We start from the raw sequence: 17,800 nt of genomic DNA, 5'->3' as shown, positions 1-17,800 counted from the left end.
TCTCCTCCCAGCTCAATCAAAGGGCAAATTATGGCTATGTATTTAGGTCAGGAAAGAGGATAGTTTAACTGTAAAAAGAGGAAAATAACGAGAATGACAGTGGATTTCAGTTTGGATTTACAGAGAGGAAGTTTTAGAGAAATCAGGGATCGCTACTACCAAAATCAGAAGTTCAGAATTCCTCTTGTTTTGCTGGTGTTTTTCAGTTCCCTCCCTTCATTTCCAGGAAACTTCCCTTGTACTTTGACCTCTTTTTACTAATGCCCCTAGTGGTAATTGCTGGTAATGGCAAGTTGCTTCTTCACAAACAGCTCTTTAACTGCCAATCATTAATTTAGGCACATGAGTCTTCTGAATGTTGCAAAATCAATCTGATTCCATCCCTCCAATCTTTCCATTTCCTCAGGAAACATCTTTGCTGAAAACCATAGCTATATTTCTTACCCCAGTATTGGCTTTGGGAATCAAACTAATCTCCAGAGCACAATAGGATCTACAAGCTGGCTGTCTAAAAGTGGCCTTTATTTCAAAAAGGAAATAAGTAGTTACATTTTGATGTCAGGGCTCATATAGGAGCTCTTATTTTATTTTCTGTGTGGTCCAGAATGTAAAAAAATGTCACTGTGCGAGAATTGCCCACAAAAAATGTTTGTATCCAACTGCAAAAGGACAACAGTCCTTTAGTTTGGTGAGATTATGAAGAGATATGATTAGGAATTGAAAAGCAAATGAACTAGCTCCTATATCTGTCTACAATCAGTCCTCCGAGAACAATGAACAACATATGTTGGTGAATTTCCCCCCCCCCTTTTTTTTTAATAAAAAACTGTACATTTGAAATGAATTCTTGTTGATTTTTCAACAAGGCAAAAACTCTGTGAACTCCCATCTTTAAGGCATTTTAATGTATTTTAAGTAGATGATAGTTTCATTCCGTGCCACTTTCTTTTCTTTTTAACATTTCTGGGTGAATTATAATGCCAGTCACAGTATAAGCAGGCAGCTAATAGATATTAGTTTGAGACCATGAAACTCAATTCACTTGTGAGTGAAGACTCCAGAGGTGAGAGAAGACTGTAGGTAATTCTATTGCATTTTTGTAGACTAATAGCATTACTTGAATGTCAATGCTGATATACAACCAGAAGTTTGATCATTAAGATTAACACCAGGTGAGTTATGTGGGGTTTTCTTTCATAGCCGAAGGCACACTGACCCTCCATCCTCTCTTATGGATGAGATACTCAGAGAAATGGAAGATGACAATATCATTACACAGGGATTTCATTCAGGTTTGGAGAAGGCAGTGTTGGGGATGCTTGGGTTTATATTTTTCACAGTAATATAGCAGCTTTCCTCATGTTTTCCAGGATAATTCAAATACTAACATACTACATACAGCAACTCCTGTCTCCTTTATGGTCTTCTTAAGTAGCTGAGAGTAGTCTGTTTACCTCATACAGCACTCACTGTAAAATAAAGGGAATAGACTACAAGGAAGGTTCCATAGATCTTGGTTAGTCCTTGTTTGATTTCATCCATGGACATCAAACTTTGCATAAATGAGGGCCACATAGGCAACTAATTGGTGATAAAATGAGGTTTATTGGAGTCACTTTTATCTTTGCTATGATAGTGCAGCCTGCAGCTACTACAGGTTCTAGCATGTAATGATCTGTCTTGAGCCACTCAGCTCAAGATACATGCTGAGACCGTGTGGGCCAAATCCTCAGCTGGTATAAACTGACATTGGTATCACAGAGCTATGCCAATTTACGATAGCTGAGGGATCTGGTCCTTGGTCTCCTGTATGCCTGTATCTGTATATTGATGAGGGCAGCTGTGTACAAGGAAGTGGGTATCATTTCTCCTGCAGTCCACACTTAGCTCCCTCCACATCTCTCCATGGAGGTATCTCAAAGATTTTGAGCAAACAGTCGGTGTATATTTGTAGTTTTATTTACTCTAACCTAAAACTGGTTTTTCAAAGCAATGTGTTCAGGCAGTGCACATACAGATTTGCGTTTTACTTTTCCACCAGGGAGTTCCTACTACTAGCTTTGAAACTGAACCCCTGCAAAAGGAGGTGGATTAACCAGGCTGGATATGGGAAAACCTTTTTATTCCACAAAATTATTAGAATCCTTTGCCCTCCAGCCTGTCCCCATTACTTTGCAGATGGATTAAATATTTTTTGATAATGCAGTTTGGCACAGTGAGGAAAATCCACTTCTTGTGCTGTGAAACAAACAAACAAAGTGTGATATTTTTAGGGAAAAAATGCTTTTGTATTTGAAACTTGATTTTTCTTAAGCAGCATTTTTAGATAGTGTTGAATGGGCCTGTAAAATCTATACATTAAAGTATAGTTATTAGTATGATTGATTGTTTTTAACATAAAGGCAGAATTGCAGAGAGAAGTTGGAGAGAAAACAGGTTTTTACAGACGATTCATTTTTATTTTGATTATCCAAATGGGGATGTTTTGTGTGGTTCTGGACACAGAGTCGCACACAAAAATATAAAATGATTAAATGAAATAGCAATCAGCTATGGCCTATAAGTATTCCCTGGTGAGAGAGAATACTGTAGCCCTCTAATTGGCTCTCTACAAGCATACAGTATGACTGATTTCAGATGTAGTATTACCAGTCTTGCTTCCACCAGCACTATTATCTCAGAGTGACACTTCCATTACTCTGAACGGAGAAAGATGAACGTCACCTGTCAGGGGCTGGTTAATTGTGTTGCTAGATGTATGTTGCTAGGGCGCAGGTTGGACATTTATGAACATAACTGCTTCCTCTGATGTCCGCCATCCTTCAACGATCAATACAGCTCTTACAGTAAACGCATAATTGAGTGAAGGCACTTACCACTGAGGAGCTGAAGATGAGCCCATTGTGTGAGTTTCATTGTCCATACATTTCCCACAAATGAGCTGATATTTGCCCTTTATTGTGTGTTGCTTTGTGGAAATGGAAACTAATGTGCCACTTTCATTTGTTTTCTAGATAAATGGCCAAGATGTCCAGAATCGGGAGGAGGCGGTGGCATTGCTCTCCAGTGATGAATGCAAGAAAATTGTGTTGCTAGTTGCAAGACCAGAGATGCAGGTTAGGATAAATAGATGCATTGAGCTAGGAGCTTGGGTTATAGTGTACAGTCATTGTCATCCATAAGAAACGAACACTAAAGAACAGGATTGCAGAGGTTTATGAAAAAAATGGGAAAAATATAATATAAGATCTTTGCCAATCTGTAGCCTCAGGAAAAAAATAACATTATATTACTAGGAGTTTGTTTACCATTGTACTATCTAAAAGATTCTTTGCAAGTAAATAAAATATACATTCATATAAATACAGTTGATTATCTAGTACTAATGTGATACTTAACTAAATGTGAAGTGGAACTTCAAAAAGACATGTTTATTGGTTGATGATTCCTACTGATTTCTGGGACTAAATTCACAGTCCTTCATGGTTTTCACCTGCTTGTGGCAGAATTGAAGTGGACTCTGGGTCAGGATTATTTTTTTAAGCAATGTTTCAGTAAACTCTCCAGTTAGAGCTTGATAATGGGCATTTGATTACAATGCCATTCAGCAAACCTACTCCTATCTAACTGTTTTCAAGGGAAACTGGTCGTATGAAATTTTTCATCAAGTACAAATTATTTAACAGGAAATAGATATTTTTGCCACACAGTTTTAAAATATACTTCTGGCTCTTAAACAAAACTGATGCCTTGCAAAGAAATTTTTTATATCTTTGCAGTGGGAGATGTCAGGCTAATCATCAAGGTAAAGGAGGGGGGGGAAAGGATTATTTCTGCTTCCTTTTATATCCCACCACAAAGCAGAAAAAACATTACATTGTCACTCTTCTCTCCATCTGTCAGCAGACCAAGCGAAGTTGGTTATGTTACCATTTGTCTCTCATATTATTGATCTGATATTTTCAGAGCTGGTGACTACATATTCTCTACACATTAAATTGAATAAATGTAATTCAGTGTCACCCGGAATCCCGGCTTGAATCTGGAAGTTACTCAAGATCACATTTTAGCATATATTTCCTTTATGTCCTTAGCCATTCTAAACAGCTCCTAAAAAACTGGCTATATATTAAGGCAGAGTAAAACTATTCACTTCAGATTTAAATAGCTAGGTCAGGGATTGGCAACCTTTGGCATGCAGCCCATCAGGGAAATCCACTGGCGGGCTGGGACGGTTTGTTTACCTGCAGCCGTCCACAGGTTCAGCCAATCGCAGCTCCCACGGGCCGCGGTTTGCCATTCCAGGCCAATGGCGGCTGAGGGAAGCGGCAGCCAGCACATCCCGCAGCCTCTATTGGCCTGGAACGTCAAACCGTGGCCAGTGGGAGCTGCGATAGGCCGAACCTGCAGATGCTGCAGGTAAACAAACTGTCCTGGCCCGCCAGCAGATTTCCCTGATGGGTCGCGTGCCAAGGTTGCCGATCCCTGAGCTAGGTTATATCCCTTCTTGGTCTAGAGACCCTTCAGAAGTTTTTAAAAGATTTGTGTGAGGATTCTATCTAATTTTTTTTAAGATTTCATTTCAGTGGGGCTCTCGCAGGCACAGGATCCACCTGCCAGACCCAGTTGTAGAAACCCAACAAAAGACCTGATCCCGCCTTCCTCAGAGCTTGTCTTCATAGAAATGTTATACCAGTACAAGCCAAGATGCGAGTTTAAACTGATCTAGTTATACTGGTATAACTCCTCATGTGGACACTCTAATTCCAATATATGAGGACCAGTTTTCAGTTTAGCTTATGTCACACTGGAAGGGGTTTAAGCAAATTTGAAAATAGCCATTCTTATTCCAGAATAAGAGTGTCCACAAGGGGAGTTTATACTGGTATAATATATCAGTTTAACTATACCAGTATAATTATAATTATACTGGTATAACTGGAATGGTTTCATGTGTAGACAAGTCCTCACTAAGGCAAGCACTCACCGGAGGAAAAAGGGCAGGATCAAGTCCTAATCTTTTAGAAAGAACTCTGTAATGGCAGTATTTCAAGGACTGACTGCTTGGCACATCCAATAACTAACAAGACAATCTTCTCTGACTAGTCAATATTGATTATTACTCAGTTAATATTAAAAACTGAGCATACAAGAAACACTCGCAAATAACCATGTGAAACAAATGTCTTTGTGCACACATGCACGTGCATGAGTGCACATGTGCACTGGGGAGTATATTTATGCTTTTAAGAACCATAAGTATTGCCATGTTGGATCAGACCAGTCCAGTGCTCCATCTACTGCAGTATCCTGTCCGCAATGGTGGCCAGCACCAGATGTTTGCAAGGAAGGTTTAAAAATCCTCTGAAGGACAATTGCAGAATGATCTGCCCATAGGGAAATTTCTTCCTGATCCCAGGTAGTTAGTGGTTTGCTTGTGCTGTGACACTTGGGAGTTTATATTCTTTATAAGGTCAAAGGGTTGACTATACATAACAAATAAAAGCATTTGAAAAACTGTGAATGAAACCTCAACATTGATGTTCTAAGTAGATACCATATATAGTAAAAAGTGCCACAGAATCTCCATCAACATCTTATACCTATCTAATGTTTGGCTGGTTCGTGGAGGGATTTTTTGTTTGCTTACTTGTTGTCTTAACCAATTAGTATCTGTGGGCCAAAGGTCCATTGGCTTCAGTGGAGTTGTCCCTGCTTACAACACAAAATAGCTTAGTTCCATGTTGCATTGTTGCACACAATTATACTGCTTCTAGCTTATGTGATGTCCATAACATTTTACAGGTAATTGGATTTTTTCTCATACTCTAGACTAGTTGTATTAATATTTTAATTTCTGCCCTTCCCCAGCTCTGCCACCTTCCTTCTCTGTTGCCTGTTTCTGCCCCTAAAACACTGCCATTGGCAGGCATGCAACACTACTTCATTCCCCTTCCAGTGAGAGTATTTTTCTTTTTTTTTTTACCCCAGCATGCAATCTGGAAAGGGAACAGAAACACAAATGGAGACTTACTGTTGACACACACACGCACATAATACTGTGTATGTGTGTACAGCCACATCTCATTAACTTGACTGAAGTAATGGCCTCCATTTTCCTCTTTTTATAATACCCTCTTCAATGACTATGAAAATAATGTTTTAATTTAAAAAAAAGTCAGTCAAAGAACAAAAAAATTGTCATTGCATCAGTCAGTGCTCCCACCCCCTTTTCATTTGTTATTTCGTTCACGTGGAAGAGCAATAAGAGAAATATGATAGAAACCCAGAGTGAGGGTGCTGTTGAGGTTCAGGCACTGTGACACAACCCTGGGGTCGAAGTTGTTAAAGGAAAGAGCCCGATTATCTCATGGTCCTATTAATATCATTGCAGTTCTTTTAACATTGGGGCTCTTGGAGGTAATGAACATGACAGCTCCAGGATTATGGTATGCCTTTCGTACATTTTGAAAGGAAATAAAGCTCGGTGCTGTGCAATCTCCTTCATTAGGAGAGAGAATCAGTCATACTGATTCAAGAAAGGATAAAAGGCCTAAGAGTCCCTGTTTTGTTTTGGGGTTTTTGTTTTTTAAATCATCTTTTTCTTCTTTTTGGAGAGGTGAACTACAGGAGCCTGGTATTCTGAAGAGAATCATTATGATAAAAAGAACTAGTCAGGCATTGCCATTTGGGTTTACCCTATTTTAGCATGCATCCCCACTAGCATAATGCAATGTATTAATGTATTCTTTTGCAGCTGGAGCAGGGGTGGCTTGATGATGAAAGGAATGAATTCTTAGAGGAGTTAAACTTGGAAATGTTGGAAGAACAGCATAATGAAGTAATGCAGTTCACAGCCAATGAGGTGGAGCAGGTAGGACTGACAGTAAATGTATCATTGGAAATTTTGCTAGGTGTATTTTTCTATTAAGAGAGAATGAAATGCTAAGTTAAAAAATTGAATCAAAGGCTTTGGTCATGAGGATGCGCTGAACTGCAATACATTCTCAATAAGGAAACATTTTAGAAATAAATGTTTTGGCCAGATGTGAGACGGTAAAATTTTAGCAGAATGTGAGACGAGTAAAGCACCGATTCTGCATTTTCTCTGAGCTCTCAGCACAATATTACAAGACCTTTTACATACAGGGTCTTGTGTATTGTCACTTTTATTTATGAATTATATCTGAGTCACCTGTCAAGGCCATAGCAAGGACAGGGCCCCCTTGTAATAAAGACAATACGGACATATTGTACAAGATATGGTACTTATATTGCTATGTAAATTACTACCTTACAGAGTGTGCTGCTACTATATAGTACTATATATATTACAAGATGACAGTCTAGAAGTACCTACCTGGAGAACAAATATTTGATTATGGACTCTTCAATCTAGGAAGCAAAAGTATAACACAATCCAGTGGCTGGAAGTTGAAGCTAGACAAATTCAGACTGGAAATAATTTTTTAACAGTGAGAGTAATTAAACATTGGAACAATATACCAAAGATCATGGTGGGTTTTCCATCACTGGACATCTTGGAATCAATATTGGATGTTTTTCCAAAATATGTGCTCTAGTTCAAACAGGAATTATTTTGAGGAAGCTCTATGGCCAGTGTTATGCAGGATGTCAGACTAGATGTTTACAGAACAGACCTATTTTAAGAGTCCCCTCTAGTTTGTTATTGAAGTAGGACCCTTCATTTTCCTTTTTTTTTTTCCCCTGAAAAATTCCCAGGTTTCAAAAAATCCAATATTTGGATTTTTCCAATTTCCACCCAGATTTTTACTTGCTTAAAATTGCAATCCCAGCTCCCCTCTTGCAGGCTCCCTGCTGGACAGCACAGCATGCCTGCATAGGGAAGGGAAACTGTGCTTGGTTGTTGCTGTGGCTGCACAGTGGAGGAACAAAATGGGCAGGGAGCCTGCTGAGCCCACCAACTGCTGCAGAGACAGGCACCAGGGAGCAGGAGGCTGCACCTGGGAGAACAGGCCCCTCCTGACTTTCCTCCCCCGCACACCTTACCTGACGATGAGTGCCAAGCACTTCCGTCCCATCCCATCCCTGTGCTACTGAAACCCCTTACATCAAGCTATCTGCACAAGTCATCTACAATAAACTCTTTATTTTAAAAAACTTGAATTTTTGTATTGGGGATTAGAGATAATGGTTTCATAAATAGTAAACTCTTACTTTTCTCATGCCCCCCAGTATTAACCCTCATATTTACCCAGAGAACTGCAAAGTTAATTGTTCACTCTAATTTTCACTTGTTTTTAAATTTTTGATATACTCCTGGGATATTTAAAAAAAAAAGTGGAAATGGACCTTACCTTTTAGTCATCCCACCAATTCCAGTCGAGGCTGCGGTATCTCATCTTTAGCCATCACTGGCAACTCTTCACACCACGGTCAGTCTCACTTTCATTTTCGTAAGGTGACCGGGTAGCTCACTCTCCTGATTTGGAGCAGCAGGACCTACTATCCCCTGAATCTCTCTTATCTGATTGCTTTCAAACTTAAATAAGCACTCTGGGTTTTATGTTCCAAATGTATCAGTGAGTTGTAAAATCAGAGTGGGAACCATGTCTGCATTCCAGCATGATTAGCCATTCTTGCAAGAATGAATCTTATCCAAGCTGAAACATAGAACCTTTAGAAGTTCACTTATTGCTGGATTGTACACACTACTAGGTTGGGGATGTAATCATCTGCAGTTATTTTTGCATAAATGCAGCATATAGAGCCTTTTGGCCTTTCAAACAGAAGTAATTGGGAAGAAGACTGATACTGTACATTCTAAAAAACCAGAATCTTGAATTTTCAATAGATGATGGGTGGAATTTTCAAAAACGTCTAAGGGATTTAGCAGCCTAAGTCCATTTTCAAAAGTAACTTAGACACTTAGAACCTGAGTCCCAGTGGTACTGTATAAATATGTTATGTCAGATACTGCATTAAGTATCTATATTATTTTCATTCTTCACAATGGAGAAAATGTTGGTATTTAAATTTTGCCAAATGTCAGTATTTTCAGTTTCTCTTGCTCAGAAAAGCTCTTACCTTAATAACCTTTTGATTCAATTTAGGTAGCAGGGGTAGAGAGATTGTTTCTTAATTTGAACTAGTTTATTCACAGTTGAGAAATGAATTGGAAATTGAAAATGGGGACAAGCTTGTCTTCCTTTTCCAATCAATGAATAAAAGCCAGGTAGGAGAGGATGAGATCTACTAATTCAAAAACTTAGAGGCATGGGGCCTGATTTTCAAAAGTATTTAGCCACCTAATGAAGAAGATAGGTGCCTAGGGATTTTCAAAACTGCTTAAGAAGGTTAGACACCTGATTCCCATTGATTTTAACTTCCATTGATTTCCATAGGAGCTAGGTGCCTTCTGAAAATCCCAGTAGGCACCTATCTGCATGTTTAAGCACCTAAAGACCTTTGAAAATCTGGTGTTTAGTCCCACTGGATTTAGGCTTCTAAGTGTCTAAGTCAGTTGCAAAAATGAACGTGGGTGCCTAAATCACTTAGCCACTTTAGAAAATTTTACCAAGTCTTAAAAAGTCTTCCGTCACAGTAATGCATCAGATGAGTAAAGAAAAGAAGTATTAAATGAACATTATAAACGAGAAATACATGATGGTGCAGTAAAAACAATATATCGGCATGCATTTGGAATGGTAACATTGCTTACATCTCAAAGAAGTGTCAACAAAGTCTTAATAGAGCAGAGCAGCCTGCCAGCATGTAATCTGTGTGCATTCCTCATGTCTTACAGTAAAAACAATTTTAGAAGTGCTTCAGTGTGATTTCAAATGTTATTGGTACTGTTTTTCCTGTCCCTTCTTCCTGTAAAGCCAGGATTCCTTAGTTGCTATTAGTGTAACTGTAAAGACCTCTGGCAGAAAGAAAAACATATTTTTAAATTTTAGAGATCTCTAAATTTACATTGAAACACTTCTCTGTTCGTAATATTGCAATTTTAAGTTCCAGCACTCTGGGACCTTCCAAGAGATCCAGACCATGAAGGGTCATGAAATAGTAGACTTAAATTTGTCAGCTCTCCAGGACTGAAATCTTCTGTCATACCCCTCAAACCAATTAAATTCTGGTGGGAGGATTCAACAATTAGTGTGGGTGGTGGACAAGAAAGAAGGAAATATTTTTTTGATGCAGATGAACCAGTTGACAGACTGCAGATGAGGCTGTCACATGATGATGCATGTATTTCACCATCACATATATGGTGTTTGAGTGTCTGTATATTTGTGTGTTAAATATACAATGCCAGTATGAAGGATAACTGTTTCTTTAAGTCTTCACTGCTAGTGAGAAAGAACCACTAAAATTACTATGGATAGAGATGTCGTCTTCTCAGAGACTTTTGACAACCCTGTTGTGAAAACTGCTTTCTATTAATCATGCGTTTCCTTCTGAATTGAATATACTCTACCACACTTTACATTTATTTATCTATCTGTTTATTTCTATTTTTCCTTGGGCCACCAGTTTCCACCATTTTCTACTAACAACTGAACAAAAGAGATTAGTTGAGAGGTTCATGATCCTGAAGCAGAAATGATGCAGTGTGTGTAGCATTTAATTATTTTTCATATCTTCCACTATCTATCAAGGTAGAAGAAAAACAGCAATTATTGCGAGAGTGGCTTCTTCCATTCTGCTTCCTCTCATTGGTGCACTGTACCTCTTTCTCTGTTTACTATTACTAACCATTATGTTTAATTGTGTAATTACACCTCCTAAAGGAGAAAACACATTTGGCTGGTGCTGGGTGAACTTAGGCATACAGTGAGCATGCTATATAAATTGCACTTTGGATGATAGTGGTATAAGAGAAATAGCATACCCAGTTAGAAAACGAAAAAAGCCTGCACCCCTTCAGCGTTGAGGTATCTAATGCTCTTTGCATTAAAGCACACAATAAATAGGTTAGGTACAATGAGTAGGGCATGAATTCAAAAGCAACTGCAGAAAGGCTTGACATTATGTCCATGGCAGGCACTCAGTGTTGTTCTACTCTTAATGGTGAAAGGCTATGGGTTAGTATTGTGGAAAGTAGGTTTTAACTAGGAAACAAAAAGCCTTCCAAAGGACAGGTTAGGGGAAAGTTTGTTCAAGTTACCTGAAAAAGTCGTAGAGTTCAGCTATAAGTCTTCCATTGACATAATGCTGAAAGCAGGTGATGGGAGAGGTAGAAGGGGCTATGCAAGAATGAGCTAACCACTGTGTTGTCTTCAGCTGTGCCAGGGCAGTGTGCACAAAGATCGCTGGTATCCCAGCCCCAGTTCCCTCCTGCAAATAGGCCTCCTTCTGCCATGCTACATTGCACTGCTCACGGCTTAGGTGGTCTGCCTCATCTACTTTTTGATGTTATGCAGGCATTGCTGCTTGCTCCAGGTTTGAGAAGAATTCAGCTCCAACAGTCGTGGCCATAATCCAGAGCCAAAAGCCGCACTCGACCTGGTGCTCATTTTCTTTCAGCACCGCACAGTGTTCGCTTTGCTGGGAAGAGGGATATTTATCTCCTGATTCTGGGCAGTGTTTCAGTGACACAGGTGTACTGTATTTCATCCACTTGCTTGCTTGCTCCTGGAGGAGCTTAGTGTGATCTGTGCAGCCTACAGCATGATGCTCAGGAATATGTAAAAGCCATAGTAGGAATTTTCCTCAGCAATGATTTTCTGACAGAAAATGATGGGTTTTGCTGAGAAATTTTGATTTGCCATTCGGAAAAGTGAAATGACAGCTCTCCAGCTGCCCGCTGGGAAGGCTTTTATCAATTTCCAGCTTCAGGGAGAACGTGAAATGCAAGAGCCTTCCAGATAAACGGTCAGCAAGCTGAAAAGTGGAAATCCCTTTCTGTGAAAAAAATCATGTTTTTGGCTTTTCATGCTGAATCAGGCTGAATTTTTTTTCCAAAATGTTAAATCTTTCATGAAAAGGGATCTCCATTTTCCAGCCAGCTGTAGTAGAAATGGGATTTATTCAACATTTTCATTCATTCTTATAGATTAAATTAGCTGTTTAAGAAGGACAAGGCTGAAAAATATTTTAATTTAATATGGTCTGTATTTTCTACTAATTTTGGTTCACTTATTTTCTTAGCCAAAAAAGCATGAGGAGGAGGATGGCACAACAGACACTGCAACCTCGTCATCCAATAACCATGAGAAGGACAGTGGAGTGGGGCCTACAGATGAGAGTCTGCGTAATGACGAGAGCTCAGAGCAAGAGAATGCACCCGATGAGCAGAACAAAACGACCCTGCAGAGCACCCGGGAGCTGGGGCAGAGCCAGGATACGTTAGGAAGCATTGAACTCCAGTGCAATGAAAGCTTTGTGTCTGGGGAGTACACTGAATCTGACTTCATTGGAAACCAAGATGAGGAGTGTGAAAGGTTTCGGCAGCTGCTGGAGCTTAAGTGCAAGATTAGAAACCATGGAGAGTATGATCTCTATTACTCGAGCAGTACGATACAGTGTAACAGAAGGGAGCAAGATGGGGTGGAGCATGAGCTACAGTTACTCAATGAGGAACTAAGAAATATTGAGCTTGAGTGTCAGACTATAATGCAGGCTCATAGGCTTCAAAAAGTGAAGGATCAGTATGGAGACATTTGGGCATTACATGATGGAGGATTCAGGAATTATAACACCAGCGTAGATGTACAAAGAGGTAAACTGGATGACATCATAGAGCACCCAGAGAAATCTGACAAAGACAGCTCCAGTGCTTACAACACAGCAGAAAGCTGCAGGAGCACTCCACTGACTGTGGAGCAGTCCCCTGATAGCTCACTCCAGAGAATGATCAGCATCACCAACAGGAAAAACCTGAGAAGCACAATTGTAGCTAATCAGTTGTGTACTGAACAGAGTGGGAGGGAGGTAACCCCATCCAAAACCAAAACCACTGAGCAAAACAGCACTGTTGAAGAGAAAGAAACCATTGCAGAAAGTAGCAAATTCACAGAGCAGGAGAAGCAAAGTACTGAGCACATTCCTTACCTGTCTCCGTATCATAGCTCTTCATACAGGTATGGGAATATACCTGCTCATGCAAAGCATTATCAAAGCTATATGCAGCTGATCCAACAAAAATCTGCAGTGGAGTATGCCCAAAGTCAGCTCAGTCTAGTGAGCATGTGCAAAGATTCACAGAAGTGTACAGAGCCCAAAATGGAATGGAAAGTGAAAATAAGGAGTGATGGAACAAGGTATATTACTAAGAGGCCAGTGCGAGACAGAATCCTGAAGGAACGTGCCTTAAAGATTAAAGAGGAGCGCAGTGGGATGACGACAGATGATGATACAATGAGTGAAATGAAGATGGGTCGTTACTGGAGCAAAGAGGAGCGGAAGCAGCATTTGGTGCGAGCCAAGGAGCAGAGGCGGCGGCGAGAGTTCATGATGCGGAGCAGGTTAGAGTGTCTTAAGGAAAGTCCACAGAGTGGCAGCGAGGGCAAAAAAGAAATTAACATTCTTGAACTTAGTCACAAAAAGATGATGAAAAAAAGAAACAAGAAAATCTTGGACAGCTGGATGACAATCCAAGAACTGATGACACATGGTGCTAAGTCTCCAGATGGGACAAGAGTGCACAATGCCTTTTTATCAGTTACTACTGTATGAACACGTCTGTTTCAAAGAGTATACTACCAGTTTAGGTAGAGTACGATTGCCTCGTTCAAGGTGGCATTTTTATATATTTTGTGACTGTTTATAGTTTGACCTTTTTTGTAAGCAAAATTACTTGATAATTTTTCAGTTGTTTTTCACATAATGGTACCTTCTTTAGCTGGCAATCTTTCTTTACTCTGCTCTATATTCATAATATTCATTTCTATAAAAAAAGAAAAAGAAAATAAAAAAGTGAAGGAGACAATTAATTTCTTACCCTAATGTATGTATTGTAAGTTAAGATCTGGATTTATTTGTCTAGTTTTCTTTTTTCTACTTTAGTAACAATACAATACCAAAATGAAATTCTTTATATGGTATCCTTACTTACTGGCATAACAAGCAGTTAAACTTTTACATCTTATATTGCATCTGTTAATAAGTCATGTGCCACGTCTTGTTGTACAGCTAAGAATGATCTTTTTCCAACAACCCATTGTACAGTACATTTAACCTGTAAATTGCAATTGTATTTGTCCAAGTAAAGTGTAAGTGGGCAATTCTCCCATGGTATGTAGTGGCATTGGTCATGTAGCTAGCTAATATGTGATAATTGTGAAGATCAAAGAGGAATAAATTATTGCTTATCTTTAAGAAAAATTATCAAGAGTTCTTTGATTTTAATTGTTTGCTTGATTACAGAATGAATTATTTCCACATACATGATTTTTGAAGGATATATGAAAATTTCAAGGACACAGGGCAAAATTCATTATGATAGTTATAGATTAGACAAGTTTCCTTCTGACTTTATTATAAATTATGTTAAATGGACCTGATCCTGCATTTCTTATTCATGCAGAAGTCAGAATGGGAGTTTTACCTGAGTAAGAACACATAGGACCAAGCCCATATTTTTGCTGTTACTAGTACAGGTTGAACCTCTCTAGTCTGGCACTTTCTGGTCCGGCAACATTTGTGGTCTGGCATGATTTTATTTTATGTTTTTTATGCTTTATCTACTTGTTTCCTTGTGCCAAGAGAGTAAAATTGTGTAACAACACACACTTTGTTATGAAGAGAGCCGGTAAGCCTTGATTAGGTGGCATTGCAAGCGTTGTTCCGTTTATTCACCTCGGCAAGATAAAAAGAAAAAGAAACCCGCTCGCTACATATTGACCTCCTGTGGTTCGGCAAATTCTCTGGTTCGGCACCAGTCAGGTCCCGAGGGTGCCAGACTAGAGAGGTTCAACCTGTATTAATTTTAGTTACTTTTCAAGCACTGTCTGTGTTTGGTGCTTTACAAACAAATATGTCATGGCCAGTCCCCAAGAGAGCTTACAAGCTATACTCTACAGAAACCAAACATGGAAGACACAGATAGATCATAGCACTATCTTGAGCCAGAGCTGACTTATGAATCTGGCAGAGGTTGTTACTTTAAATATTTCACCGAAAATGGGTGGTATGAAGAAAAAATGAGAATTATTTGCTGTTCTATGCTGTGCCTCCAAAGTACCAGCAAACCAAAACTGAGGATATCAGCTGAAAAGGGGGCCTCCTAATGTAACTGCATGTCAGTGAGGAAATAAATGAAAGATGTTTATTAAAATAAGGACTGAAGGGTGACCTGTAAAGGGGTGTTTTAAATTGAGCTGTGCCCTTTGTTTATTTTTTATGGTTTGTAGAAAGGGCTTTGAAAGTTGGGCATTTTTAAAATTTAATTTTTACTGCTTGCTTTTTTACTTTAAAAATATCAGGCATTTCTACTCTCTGCTTTGCTGGGGGACCCCTAAAGGATACTGAGATGTATGTTTTGAGTCACAGCACCTTAATTGAAGGAGTAACGTTCCTGAATCTTTAACAAAATGTCTTTTATTCAAAATGTCATTTAGTCACAGAAGTTATTAACAAAGGGTGTAAAAACAAACACAAAATAGTTTTCAACAGTCTGACTAAAAATCCTTTGTCTCCCAGTTGCTCAAATGTCACTCTTTTAGCTTGTATGTCATAATTTCACTAGTTCTCCAAGGGCGTCTATACTAAAAACTTAAGTCGACATATATTAGGTTGACTTACAGCCACCGCAGTAATTACTGAAACAGTTCATGTCACACTACCTTATTTCGGTCGGTGGTGTGCATCCTTACCAGCAGCTCTTCCACTGATCTAAGAGGGGCAGTGTGGGGAGCTGAGAGCCTGGTCCCCACTCCCTACCAGCTCTCCCTGCTTGGAGCCTGGCTCCCTCACCCGGCTCTTGGCTCCCTGCTCCCCATTGGGAGCATGACGGGCTTCCCGCTCTGCACTGGGAGCCCAGTTGTCTCCTGGGCTCCCAGCCGTCTGCTTCCCTTCCCCCACTCTCAGTTCCCTGCCTCCAGTCAGGAGCCCGACTGCCTATCACCAGCTCTCCTCTCCCTGCTCCCCAGTGGGACCAGGGCAGCTGCCTGGAATCTCACCTCCCTGCCAGGAGCGAGGAAGCTTGGCTCTGAGCAGGGAGAACTTTCTGGAGTCATCTGCGGGAGCAAGGCTGTAGTGTAGACACTGGCATAGTTAGATTGACATAAGCTGCCTTACGTCAACCTAACTGTATAGAGTAGACCAAGGCTAAACCATCATAGGGCTTGTCTACACTACCGTGTGGGGTTGATGTAAGATATGCAACTTTAGCTACGTGAATAGCGTAGCTGAAGTCGACATACTTAGAGCTACTTACCACGGTGTCTTCACTGCGGTAAGTTGACAGCTGACACTCTCCTGTCGACTCTGCTTGTGCTGCTTATTCTGGTGGAGTACCGGAGTCTACAGGAGAGCACTCAGCAGTTGATTTATCGCATCTATACTAGACATGATAAATCAACCCCCACTGGACCAATCACTGCCCGCTGATCTGGCGGGTAGTGTAGACAAGTCCATAGAGTCTCCAGCGTAGACAGGACCTGAATTACTAACATAAAGAACAAGCAGACAAAATTTTTAAAATAACCCTTTCAGATCTTCTTTATTCATCAAAAAGAAGAAAAATAAAGCCTCATCTAGTTTGTTTTCCCCTTGCAGATCACCTTTAAAATGTATAGAAACTATGTTGATTCTTCTACCATATTTGGTGGACCTACAGACAATGGAAAAATTTTTCCAAAGCACCTAAATGATTTAGCAGATTATAATTCTGTTTTAAATAGCTCCTAAATCACTTGGGAGTGGCCCAAATGAGACTTACATTCCTAAGTGATTTTAAGTGTGTTTGAAAATTGGATTTAGACACCTAAATCACTTGCAACCAGACCTTACAAGGTGTTTATGGACATAAAGATACAGATAGGCTCTTTTGAAAATTCTATTAGGCACCTATCTACATTTTTAGGTGCTGAAATACCTCTAAAAGTCTGGCCCTTAGGCCCTTTAGAAAATTTTACCCATTGTTAAGTTTACTCCAGGAATCAGAAAAGTCAGTAATTGCTATAGCAATCTCTGTATCAGATTAGGAAAAACTTGATTCTGGAATAGAAAACACTGAATAACATACATACATTCATATGTAATTGAGAAATGTGTCCACTTTTGTATCTTAAGAATAAAGTATCTTTTCAGCTGAAAAATATTTTTCTTGTTGTGTTCATTTCTAGAAGGAAATTTGTTTTCACTAACAGAATTGTCTTTCTTTTCTTAAGATCTGAGACAACATGAAACGTATTTTGTCTTTTCTCTTTGATTATGTCTTGGTGTTAAAAATTACGACATTTGTTTGGAAAAAAAACATACATTGGAATAAACAGTATGAGGAGTCTCAGTCTCTGATCTCACTGATGGAGAATTTTTAATGTGTGTGTGGGGGGGGGAGTGTTAGAACCTTGCTTTTTATGGAGACAGAATGATTTCAATGAATAGTGCGGTGATGACCTGCTATTCTGTTCCTCCAAACCAGAACCAATAGACACACTAGACCTCTTCACAGCCCTGTCTCTGGAGTCAAGGACTGATTTTAGTTTACAAGTTGGCCAAATGTGATCTAATCATTATACCAAAAAAGACAACAATTGAAAAAAGACAGGAATATCTAGTTAATCTACCTAAATATCCTCCATAAATAGCTGTTTTCAGTTAGATAAGCAAGGACCAGAAAATTCTCCCTAGCTCATTCTTGTCTGTAAAA

General features: G+C 39.5%; 1 protein-coding gene across 6 annotated transcripts in view; it reads left to right on the top strand.

The window, feature by feature from the left end:
• Window positions 1-17,429, top strand: part of PDZRN4 (PDZ domain containing ring finger 4) — a 372,746-nt gene extending 355,317 nt beyond the window's left edge. For 2 of the 6 annotated variants that reach the window (XM_038387825.2, XM_038387827.2), the window contains exons 8-10: window positions 3,015-3,116; window positions 6,758-6,874; window positions 12,136-17,219. In XM_038387825.2, the coding sequence (XP_038243753.1) occupies window positions 3,015-3,116; window positions 6,758-6,874; window positions 12,136-13,662 (1,746 nt within the window). In that variant the 3' untranslated portion in view covers window positions 13,663-17,219. Of the gene's footprint in view, window positions 1-3,014; window positions 3,117-6,757; window positions 6,875-12,135 lie in introns of all 6 variants that reach the window. The other 4 variants (XM_038387822.2, XM_038387829.2, XM_038387821.2 and 1 more) reach the window with 4 other exon arrangements.
• Window positions 17,430-17,800: the final 371 nt, after the last annotated feature.

This window comes from Dermochelys coriacea, chromosome 1 (genome assembly GCF_009764565.3).
Source record: "Dermochelys coriacea isolate rDerCor1 chromosome 1, rDerCor1.pri.v4, whole genome shotgun sequence".
Lineage (NCBI taxonomy): Eukaryota > Metazoa > Chordata > Testudines > Dermochelyidae > Dermochelys > Dermochelys coriacea.
Note: the sequence above shows the minus strand (reverse complement) of the source record. Positions and strands in the feature narration are given on the sequence as shown.